General features: G+C 34.1%; 1 protein-coding gene and 1 non-coding gene across 3 annotated transcripts in view; both read right to left on the reverse strand.

Moving 5' to 3' along the window:
- SEMA3A (semaphorin 3A) overlaps positions 1 to 12,816 on the reverse strand; it is a 612,798-nt gene that overhangs the window by 13,767 nt on the left and 586,215 nt on the right. For both annotated transcript variants that reach the window (XM_066353930.1, XM_066353929.1), the window contains 3 exons: positions 12,147 to 12,188; positions 6,405 to 6,562; positions 2,947 to 3,011 (listed from right to left, as the gene is read on the reverse strand). In XM_066353930.1, coding sequence (XP_066210027.1) covers positions 2,947 to 3,011; positions 6,405 to 6,562; positions 12,147 to 12,188 — 265 coding nt within the window. The remainder of the gene's footprint in view (positions 1 to 2,946; positions 3,012 to 6,404; positions 6,563 to 12,146; positions 12,189 to 12,816) is intronic.
- LOC136384318 (U6 spliceosomal RNA) lies at positions 3,394 to 3,500 on the reverse strand. The gene has a single exon (XR_010747591.1). It is a non-coding gene; the product is annotated as a U6 spliceosomal RNA (small nuclear RNA).

Raw genomic sequence — 12,816 nt, forward strand, 5'->3', positions numbered from 1 at the left:
CTTTTCCTCTCTATAGTATGCATTTCATAGAAGTGTCAGAAGAAAAGTTTATTCGTGGTCATTTTACCATCTATAGCTAAGCGATTCTGTTTGTTGTCTGTTTTGTGACAGAGACAGAGAGAGGAACAGATAAGGACAGACAGGAAGGGAGAGGGATGAGAAACATCAATTTTTTGCTGAGGTACCTTAGTTGTTCATTGATTGCTTTCTCATATGTGCCTTGACCAGGAGGCTACAGCAGACTGAGTGATCCCTTGCTCAAGCCAGCAACCTTGGGCTCAAGCTGGTGAACCTTGCTCAAACCAGATTAGCCAGTGCTCAAGCCGGCGACCTCCGGGTTTCGAACCTGGGTCCTCCACACCCCAGTCCCATGCTCTATCCACTGTGCCACCGCCTGGTCAGGCACTAAGCGATTTTATATTACCAAGTTTTACAGGCTTTGCCAATCTGATTTCATCAAAACACAACTTTAAAACCTAAAACACTCTCTAATGATTAGCTAATTAACAGTAAACAGCAATAATTTATTCACAGTTTAACTTTAAAAAACTAATTATGTCTTTGGTCAGCTTTTTTTTGTATAGGTACACTTATAATTATAGCATATATATAAATAAAAAATACTAACTGGGTCTATGAAGGAACTGGATTGCTAAACAAATGGATATATCAGTAAAATATTCAATTAGAAACTGTATTGTATTAAAATTGTAAAATATATCATATTAAAAATTAATTATCAGTAAAATGTAAATATACATTTAATATATTTATATATAAAATTTTCTAGCAATCTTCAAAATATAGCATAGTATCCTACATATAGTGGTGTATAATAATTATTTATTAGTTAATTGATTGATTGTATTTCTTTTTTTTTAGGTGAAAAGAGGGGAGATAGTGAGGCAGACTCCTGCATGTGCCCTGACTGGGATCCACCTGGCAACCCCGTCTGGGGTCAATGCTCCAGTACTGAGTTATTTTTAGCATCTCAGGCTGTCAATCTTCATGGAACTATCCTCAGTGTCCTGGGCCATGCTTGAACCGATCAACCCACCGGCTGTGGAAAGGAAGAAGGAGAGAACGGGAAGAAGGGAGGGGAGAGAAGCAGATGGTTGCTGCTCCTGTGTGCCCTGACTGGGAATTGCACTTGGGACATCCATATGCCAGGCTGCCGCTCTACCCACTGAGTCAACGGTCAGGGCCAATTGATAGGGCCAATTGATTTCTTAAGAGATTTTATTTCTGAATATGATGATGTTAATAACAATGTATAACATAAATCATTTTTACAAAAAACAATAGTTGTGATTTAGTTCAAATCTTCACTGACAAACCAAAACAATGAGTATCTATGCTATAGCTTGAAATACTTAGATCATTCATTCAACAAATATTTATTAAATATTGACAATATTTATTATCATTATATTGATGATATTTCATCTGTTATAACATGAGCAAAATAACAATACCCATATCAGTTTGGAGATTAAAGTGATTAAAACAAGCTCTAGTTTTATCATCTTATTTCTTTTATTTCCAGTTATTATTATTAGCTTCTCCATAGCAAAGCAAATAGATTATTTCATAAAATGAGTTAATATTTTATGACTGCATAACTTAAATGGTGCTTATTATAATTTGAGATTTTTACATGAAATAGATGAATGGAACACTAGTAAATGTTTTGTTGTCCAACTGAATATTGCCATTTGAAAAATTTAAGGAGGGTAGGTCAATAATGCACTATACCTGTACAACAAAAAATTCATAACATTTGCTCTAATATATTGTTATCTTTTAAAAAAGTACTAACAATAACAGACAGGAAAATCCTTGTCAAGAAAGTTGTGCAAGCAAAATGCATCCAAAATATAGGCTAATTTCATGGCTACCTGTTTCCTGATATTGGCATCCTTCAAACAACTTGTGAATCAGATACCAGTACATATGTACTGGATACATAACATAACAAAGGAACTGACTTTCAGAAAAAGTAGCTGGCTTATGGAATACACGCTAGGGTGCTATGTGCAGTGTGTTCTTTTATAACATTTATGACACATGAATATTCTACATGCAGAATTAGTAGATCTAATCCAAGTTAACTGATAAAGACATCAGACCTTCCTTTAGGATTATGTAAAAGGCACCAAAAAAAGTTAAATGTATAATTATATTCAATTAGATGTAAAATGTTTACAGTTACATTTTAGCTATTTTTAACTATGAATTGTTCATCAACAGTGATGTCGTTGATAAGTTTCCCCAGCAGAGGGAAGCACAGCTTCATTATTATTTTTGTAACGAGTTAAAGTAAGGGAGTGAGAAATGTTACAGTTTTACTCCATTTTAAATGAAGATTGGTTGGTATTTCAGTATTAAAAAAGCAACCTGACATTAAATAGGCCTTGACATCTTTTTAGAGGCATAATATTAACTTGATCCAAAATCCCCAGTTGAACAGAATATCATATTAGCAACTCAGTGTGAAGACATCAGAATAATGATCTAATCGATATCCAATAACAACATATTGGTTTTATATCATCAGCATATTAATAAATGTTTTACATTACTTATTTTAAGAATATACTTTTTTGATATATTCGAATGAATACTTTTGTTGCCTTCTACTCTCACTACTATATTTGAAAGCATGTACTTAAACTAGCTTCTTTGTAATATGAGAAAATTGAACTTTAAGACTTAGAAGTATTTAAACTCTCGAATATATCATTCCTGCAATAATAACACAAAATTCATTTATTTGTGTGCTTTAGAATTTTATGTCATCTTGATTTTCTTTCTTTTTTGTTGCATTACTATTATATAAGTATTGTGTGAGAGGTGTGTGCTCTGCATGCATGTGGATATGCATTATTTCTTGTGATTTTTATACCAGTGTTAGCAGATTGAAAAATAAAAAATGTTGTAACTTACCATGTTGCAAGTCTGAACAGTGAGTTACTGGGTCTCCATTTCTTATATCTTGTCGTCTTGTGCGTCTAAAACAATTTGTTTAAAAGGTATTATTGTATTTCTATTCCCTCTTGGGAATTTGTCATAAGAATCAAAGTAAATAAAAATCAAACACTCTAGGAGTTTATTGAAAAAGATGAATCTATATCTGACTAAAGGATTCTTTAAAGGTATCTTATTATACATGTAAGAGCAGTATCTAAGATGATCAAAATGGGAAACAGTATATAAATGTATTAACAATATGCTAAAAGTCTTTCAAAGTCATTGATAACAGAAAATTTATTTTTTTTGCTATTGGTTATCAGTTAATAAGAATCTAAAATCTAGAAAGTCCTAAATTCTTCACATCTTAAATTCTGATTCTGAGCAAAAAGCAAAAAATGTAGAATAGCAAACCATCTCCTCAATAAATAGAATTAAATGTTTTTTGTGTGTCATCCTTGCGCAGGGGCCATGCTAATCTTCTCTGTATCGTTCCAATTTTAGTATATATGTGCTGTCGAAGCGAGCACAAAATGTCTTTTGATCATTAATGAAGAAGTGAGTTTGAAAATTGAAATTCACATGAATGTTCCCCTTCTCTTAACATTTATACATAATTTTTTAAATAAACTCTTGTTAAGTTTAAATGTATCAAGACTATACATTCTATTTTTAAATTTCCTTTATGGTTGCTATGTCAACCTTTTGAAAACAATTTCTCTTGTGATATAGGGCTATGACTACAAACTGATTTATCTGTGAAGTGTATAAAAGTAGAAAAGCAACAACTAATATTGAGGAGCAAGGCCAGAGAGAACACAATAAACTTACCTATAAAAAAACCTAAATTTCCTCAAAAATCTAAATGAGTTTCTCCTACATTCTACTGCTCAAATCATGTTAGTTGCACAGCATTCTGAGTGTCCTGTCTGCACGTCACTAATGGTTGACTGGGAAGAAGTAGGTTGGCTCTAGCCATTGTGGTGCAAAAAAGATGAGTAGTTCCAGAAAGAGGTTAAAAATGGATGTTGGCTATGTGTAACAGACTGGAAAAGATTGGAGACACTTGCCCAACTGTTTTCTGCATCTATTTTATGGGTATTGTCTTTCTGAAAGTTAGTTACCATCCCTGAAAAAAGCTCTCACAAAGGCCATTGAGAATTGCAAACATGGAATTTGTTACTGTATTCATACATTTAGAAGTCCAAAGTATTTATAGATTCCTATTTGTAGAATTGGTAACACTATCAACAGATGTTGCACATTTCAAAATTGAGCCAACAAGAGAACTTGTGAAACAGGAACCAGAAAGCACTTGGGAAGGCATTTTTTTTTACTGCAATTTAAGCTTTTGAAAAATGCCATCACAAAGAATATATAAATGTGAAGTCTCTAAACATCCTTTTCAAAGGCACATGAAATGGGATTAAATAAAATCTGTAAGGCACAACAAAATGTGTTAGCAATAATTCTTTCAATCGTGGATTGTAGGTATGCAATAAACACATTTCAAATATGTATGATAGCTGTAGGTCCTTCTTATTAAAATCAACTTAAAATTAAGATAGATAATTACTAAGTTAAACAATGTTATACATTCTCACATGGAAAGAAAATAATATTAAATTTTAGTTCAAACATAAATTCACATTTTTTGAGTAACATTAAAAACCATGTAGAGCTAAATCATTTTAAGAAATTAATTTGATTGCTGTTAGAAACTATACATTGTTATTTATTAAACTTTCTATGATTTCTTTAATCAATAACATGCTATCTCCACAGTTTTTATTTTAAATTTAAACTTTCAACAAAAATCAATAGGTATATGAAAATTATAAAAATATGTTATATCAGTTCTGAATGTTAAAGGATTAAAAAACTGTTTATTAAATTGAATAGGTTAATATGCATTTACATTTAATATTATTAACAGGATTATGTTTTAATACATATAGTTGTAGATGATCTGTCACTATAATCATTGTTATCTAAAGTGTGTATTCAATAGATTTTAGTACACATTAGGGTTATTTCTTTCCCCTAATGTTTTTTTCCAAACACTTAAAATAGAGTCAATGTTGTGGATTAGATACACCTCATTAGCCATCAAAAATATCCACCTTCATAACTTCTTGTAAAACATTAAGTATAATAATAAAAAACAAATTTTGTTGCTCCTAAATGTAGTGGCTTGATAATGCTGACTTCTATTTTATCTTTCAATAGTTTAATGTGCAAACTGTTAGTCTTTAGGTTTATATTAGCAAGATAGTGTATATTACTTTTATTTATGTTTGCTTATCTTTTAAACAGTGGTAAATATCACAGAGAAAGGAAGCCATCATTAGTAGTTGAGAACATATTGAGATAACTATTTTGTCAAAATAAAAAAATGTTTTGTATTTGAAATCAAAAGTAAATCAAATTTCTATACACTTGTAGGAGGTGCTAAGAGTTTCATGAAGTAGAAAAGAGCCGCCTGGAAATAACATTATATCAAATGATCAAATGACTATTCCTAATGCATTCAATCTCCCAGACAGAAACTTAGTTATGTTTAATGTAAATATCTTGTTTTATATAACTTCCATGCATACCTTAGCAGCTTTTATTCAAGAATGACCTAAAAAAGCTTTTAAGTATCTTTATCAAGAGTATATGTAAAATATCTGTATCATAAATACATACAGATTGATAAGTAGGTATTTTATTATATAGTTATATATTTCAACTTCAAATCCTGACCATACAAGATGAAACTATGATAATATCTTAGCCTTTAAATTTGGGGGGTCAAATAACAACATTATTTGGGTCAAATCAAGATGTATTTTGATGCTAGTTTATCATCCTTATATAAACACGTGATATCGTCAAACATAGAAACAATTAGTTTTATAATTTGATCTCTGTGTACTCTCTAAGATTGTAAGGGTAAATCAACTCTTTTCTTTGAGAATTTTCTGTTCGTCCAAGGATGTAAATTGCCTTATTAAAATTTAAAACCAGGATAAAATGTTCCTGGATAAGAAGAAGACCATTTTTCAACAAGAGAACATTTTCATTACAAACACCAGACCCAGTCTAGATTCTCCTGATGCTCTGACCTTCATTTTTAACCCTGTGTAAAATGAAGTTACAAAACTGCACTTTCCAAGTACAAACATTCAAGGGTATGATTGTGATGCTTCAGATTCCCCTCAGTAATTTGTTAAAAGCATAGGTCCCATTATATTTGTACCCAACTATCTATTATACATTTTTCTGATTTTTCTTGATTATTTAAGGAAAAGGAAAAAAAAATAACCCTATAAATTTCTTTTTAATAATCACATATGCGGTATACTTATACGAAGAAAGCTGTTTCACAAACGGGAAGTCAGGGAGGATCCAGTGCAAACACGTGTGTTTATCTCTGGCGTCTGGCCTACCTCTTGGCAGTGGGGAAGTAGCGGGAGCAGGAAGAGCCGTCCCAGGCGCAGTAAGGGTCCCGGGCCAGGCAGCACTCGGCACAGGCTTTGCCGTAAATATCACACCGGTGTAGCGGGATCTGCGCGACCCCCGCCGCCGAACCAATGTAGAGCTGTTGCTGCAGAAAGAGTTTAAGGTTATGACAAAAACTGTCTTGTTTTTCAAATCCTTTTTTTTCCTTATAAAAAGGTTTTATGTATCTCATCAAAGATCAGTTTATATTTGTGGGCTTAAAAATTCTCATTATTCAAAGTTTCTTATTAATCCAGTTTCTTCAAAAGCCTGGCAGATAAATGTGACCATTTAATACAGAGCAAGGTCAAATTTAAATATTTGATTGAAACGGGTGTATTTTCTTGGTATAAAGCCAAAAGAAAATAGAGGAAGACAGTAATAGTTATCTGTCAATTATACCGGAATCAAAAAATCTTAAGACATTGAGAAATTTATGTTCAAAACTTCAGGTATTTTTTTCTCTCTTAGATAGTGTGCGTGAGCTTACTTCTGCTGCTCACAGTTTTGATTAATCATGTTACCTACATCACCACGCCTTCTGGAGGCAGGGATCGTCTGCCTCGGTGCCCGATAACACGGTCTGGGATGCGGGTTCAGGGTTGATTTGTGACTCGTTTTGCCCAACAGAAACTGTTTTGTCCTGGTACTACTTCCAGGAGAACTACTCTAAACAAAACCACTAAATTACTTCTCATTTGAAAGGACAGCAAAGAGGGGGATCAAGCACCCTCTGGCTGGTACCGTAGACTGAGTGCAAAAGCTCAGCTACTGTGGAGGAGGGCTGGAAGGCCCAGTGTACCTGAATTCTGGGCTTGCCCTACATAACTCTGTGTGATCTTGGGACGTTCACATAACTTTTCTAAGACTTATTCATAAAATTATCATGTTTAACTAAATCTTTAAAATATGCGCCAGACAAAATGTTCTAAAATGCTATATTCTCAATCAATTTGGAGTTACACAATAAAGCAGAATATGGGAGGGGGGAGGTTTCTAAACTAATTCAGGATTACAGTGCAGTATAATAAACGTCGTTAACAAAGGTGAGCCAACATCGTATAATCAGCCACAAATTTATCTGAACACAAAATGAAACATGAATAAAATTATTTTGTGTTTTATTTATATTTTGCTGTAATTGGTGTCATAGCCCTCTTTTCTTGCACTAAAGGAATGAATAAAAGCTGTATAAATGCTGACACGTAACAGTTTGCATGGAAAAGATCTTAAAAGTGTATTTTTATTTCTCAACTCTATAAATAAAAAAATAAGTTACAGAAAAGCTGGTCTTTGAATCATGTGTGTCCTTTTAAATATTTCAGACTATCTGACAGGCATCAATGAATATAAATGAAATTCTATTTCCAAATGACTTTCAAAGATGGACTACATATCTGAATAAAAAAATAAGTTGAATAAAAACTGAAATATCTAATAGAATTAAATAATTTGTTAAGGTTGTAAGAAGTACTTATATAGAAAATAATTCTGTGCTTCAAGCTAATGAACTTTATCTTAATACAAGAAAGGGAATTAAGGGAAAAGAAGTAATACAATACTACCATTGTGGAAGCAGTTATCCTGATAAATATTGCTCATTTCATTCCAGTAAATGAAAACTATTTATAGTATGTAGTACTCTAGTATAGTATAGAGTATATATTACAGCTGATCAACTTTTTACTATATTCATCTTTCATAATGAAAGATGATAGAAATCACAACAAATTAAGAAATAATAAGTTCCTGGGAGAAAAAGATGAAGTATTGTCTCACAATTGAGAGCTAATTGATTAAATTGTATCTTTCTTGGGTTTTTTTTTTTTGGTTTTTTTTTGTATTTTTCTGAAGTTGGAAATGGGGAGGCAGTCAGACAGACTCACACATGCACCTGACCGGGATCCACCTGGCACGCCCACCAGGGGGTGATGCTCTGCCCATCTGGGGCGTTGCTCTGTTGCAACCAGAGCCATTCTAGCACCTGAGGCAGAGGCCACAGAGCCATCCTCAGTGCCCAGGCCAACTTTGCTCCAATGGAGCCTTGGCTGTGGGAGGGGGAGAGAGAGACAGAGAGGAAGGAGAGGGGGAGGGGTGGAGAAGCAGATGGGTACTTCTCCTGTGTGCCCTGGCCAGGAATCGAACCCGGGATTCCTGCACACCAGGCCGACGCTCTACCACTTCCGGCCAGGGCCAAATTGTATCTTCTTAAAGCATCTACAGTATGCAATAACAGTTGATCATAATTTGAAAAATATTAACAAAGAATTTAACTAATGGAAAGAATGCTTTTCCCCTTCCTAGCTTTTATTTCTCTTTTCCAAAAAGCATCATTTGAAAAACCCAACAACTTAGATTTGCATTAAGAGCAAGCAATCAAGGCCCTGGCCGGGTGGCTTAGTAGTAGAGCATCGGCCTGGCGTGCAGGAGTCCCGGGTTCGATTCCCCGGGCCTGGGAACACAGGAGGAGCGCCCATCTGTTTCTCCACCCCTCCCCCTCTCTTTCCTCTTTGTCTCTCTCTTCCCCTCCCGCAGCCGAGGCTCCATGGGAGCAAAGATAGCCCGGGCGCTGGAGATGGCTCCTTGGCCTCTGCCTCAGGCGCTAGAGTGTCTCTGGTGGCGGCAGAGCGATGCCCCGGATGGGCGGAGCATCGCCCCCTGGTGGGTGTGTCGGGTGGATCCCAGTAGGGCGCATGCGGGAGTCTGTCTGACTATCTCTCCCCGTTTCTAGCTTCGGAAAAATACAAAAAAAAAAAAAAAAAAAAAAAAATACAAAAAAAAAAAAAAAAAAAGAGCAAGCAATCAACAATGTAAATTTAAAAAGGAAACAATAATATTTAAATAGTAACTTAGTTATAATGGGTAGCACAGTTGGCACTGGTGAAGATGGGCATGCCAAACCATATATCGTGGCTGTAATTATTTGAAAAGCTATTGATCAAGTTGGCCATACATGATCAAAGAGGTCTATGTTTGTCCAATAGCTTTTAAGAAGCATGAGCAAAATTCATACTTATAGATTTTAAATATGATATTTGAGTAGAAAAAGAGCTGTTATTATCTAGGTAATATTTAAATCTGTCATATCTTAAGAGAAAAACAGAAAATTAATACATGGGAAGAAGAAAACCACAAGTATGGCAACTAAAATTATTAAAATAACAACCTAAAGTTGGTAAAATGCCAAAAGTTAAATATAACTCAGTGGCTGGCTTATATTTTACAGTTGTTCTGCAGTACTATTAGTGATTTGAAAGAACAATTCTGCTATCGAACTGAAATGCAGGGGAGGCTTGCAGGCACTAGGGAGCATAATCCAGTCACTGGCAAGTAGTAACCTGATGTGCTTTTTCTGCCCAATTTAACATCACCATAGGCTTTCTCACTGTCTTCCTTAACAAGTTGCAGGCCATAAAGCAGGAGATGAGTCCATTTATCCAGAAAATTAGTTGCAACACTGCTTGTCCTTCTTGAAACTATTGCCTCACTTTTAAAATTCCCAGGAGCATGAAAGAAAATGAGTCACATCTTAATGAAATTAAACTTCCACTTGGAAAATAATGACTAGGGACACTTTCTTCTATCATGGTATTTGTAAATTGAGAAACTGTTTTTTGGGTTTTTTTCGGTGAAATGTATTACATTTAATAAGCAATTCTTAAGGCAGCTTTAAAACTTATTAAACAGTAAGTAATGTTTTACAGTACTGGATATAATGTAATTAGATTGGCAATGAACCCCAGCAGAGAATAAATAACTTAACAAATCATTACAGGAAAGAATATCCCAGTCTCACATCCATCCTGGAAATCCCCAGATTTGCCTGCCAACATTTGACAAATTTTGGTTATAAGAACAGGTGAACACATACCGATGAAGTGTAATATAACAGTATCACATCAATAACATGTGCACTCTGAGTTTCTGTAAAATATCTTGGAGGTTATCAATCTATTTTGACCTGATATGTGGAAAGGCTATACACTGAGTTTTATTGGCATAGTGTTTTAGTGTCTTCCACACAGGGTAATGCAAGGTCAGAGATAAAAACAGTTCAGAGATAAGATTAGCCAAATGATTCTCACATTAAACAGTACTGTGTGCATGTGAGTTCTCACTGCAGCAGGTGAGAGCACCCCACTCCCTTCTGTTCTGCTTTCTTCTAGGTTAGTTAGTAATTAGTTTTTAATTCAACTCAATATCCAAGCCTTTTAAAAATATGTAGTTACTAGTTATGTATTAGATAGAAAGACTAAATAACATTTATGAGGAAGAGATCATTTGTTAGAAGTTAAAATTATATTTTTGTACACGTCACTTAACATTTAGAAGTCATTTGTGTCCAACTGTCCTACCAGATCACTCACTCATTGTGAATGGGAAGACTATTGACATGCTGTCTGCGACCTATGAACTCATGGACTTAATAACATCATTTGGCAGTGACCTGTCTGCTGTTTTCCTTTCATATTTAGACAAACTAAATGTTTTCTTTTAGAATATAATAATACTGAAAAAATAAAAACACTTTTGGAGTGAAGATCTCCAAACAATAGTAGTCCAGCGAATAATTTTATTAGTCTGTCAAATGTATTTTGCTTATACATGCTAATTAACTTAAATTATAAACTTATATTTTGAAATATCCAGCACTATTATTTTTAAATAACAGATAAATGAAAATAATTATTGAGTAAATTATATTACAATGACCAAAAATGCTATAAATAAAACTTACAACAAATAATAATCTAAGAAATACAGTGTGTCTGTAAAGTCATGGTGCACTTTTGACTGGTCACGGGAAAGCAACAAAAGACGATAGAAATGTGAAATCTGCACCAAATAAAAGGAAAACCCTCCCAGTTTCTGTAGGACAGCGGAGCAGCCCACGGACATGCCAGTCGAGATGTGGACGGTACAGAGGAAAGTTCAGTGTGTTCTGTGGCTCACTAAATTCGAATCCGTGACCAAAGTGCAACGTGAATATCGGCGCGTTTATAAGGAAGCACCACCACATAGGAATAACATTACTCGGTGGGATAAGCAGTTGAAGGAAATCGGCAGTTTGGTGGAGAAACCTCGTTCTGGTAGGCCATCAGTCAGTGACAAGTCTGTAGAGGCTATACGGGATAGCTACCTAAGGAGCCCTAAAAAATCTGTGCATGTGCCCACATCGAACTGCACTGAATAGGTATGAAACTGGGAGAGTTTTCCTTTTATTTGGTGCAGATTTCACATTTCTATCATCTTTTGTTGCTTTCCCGTGACCAGTCAAAAGTGCACCATGACTTTAAGGACACACTGTATTTTTTAGATTATTATTTGTTGTAAGTTTTATTTATAGCATTTTTGGTCATTGTAATATAGTTTACTCAATAATTATTTTCATTTATCTGTTATTTAAAAATAATAGTGCTGGATATTTCAAAATATAAGTTTATAATTTAAGTTAATTAGCATGTATAAGCAAAATACATTTGACAGATTAATAAAATTATTCGCTGGACTATTGAGATTGGTTATAACATGAGGGCAATGAAAATATCTTTAGTTTTCATTCTACTAGCTTGTTGTAAAATCATTCTTTTTTTTAAACAATTGTTAATAAATTTGTAAAATTTGATGGATCATAAACATATTTGACAAACAAAATATAGAATATTGATTTTAATACATAATAATAATACCTGCTTAGTGGAAAGCTCCATTGCTAAAACTGTAGTTGGTTCCTAAAGGAGAAAAAGAATATATGAACCATTGGTTAATTATAAAAGTAATTAATTAATTAACATAGAACACAAACATAAGTTTTCAGAGCAAAAACTTCAGTGCCCATAAGAAGTAATATAATTGGGAAATAAAACACATGAAAGAAATTGCACAGATAATTGTTAAATATGTAGAATAAACAATAAGAGTGTGTTAATGTCCTCCAGCAAAAGAGCATGAGGAACACACCTGTAGTTGATCAAGTTGGGTTTATTGCTCATTGCAATAAGGGATGCCATGGAATGGCTCATTAAGTGTTGGAAAGGACTTACATCCTTTAGGTTTGTGTTAGGTGATTTGTTAGTGGGTTTAAGGAAGTGGGGCTTTGCTCTGCACTGGATGCTCTCAAAAGGCAGAGGTATTTATGAAAATAAGCATCTTTAGAAACCTTATTTAGGAGGGAAGAATAAAGTGAGAATAAAGCAGTGGTTGGAAAACAGCAATCACTCATAGATAGTATAGGGGGATTTGGTCATTTTTATATGGTTTGGACAATGTTTATTTTCTTGTCTTTGTTCAGACATAATTACAGAATGGACTCACATTTCTCTCATTTATCATGGTCTCAGAGTACCCTGTTTGATGTTG

The sequence above is a fragment of the Saccopteryx leptura genome, chromosome 12 (genome assembly GCF_036850995.1).
Source record: "Saccopteryx leptura isolate mSacLep1 chromosome 12, mSacLep1_pri_phased_curated, whole genome shotgun sequence".
NCBI lineage: Eukaryota > Metazoa > Chordata > Mammalia > Chiroptera > Emballonuridae > Saccopteryx > Saccopteryx leptura.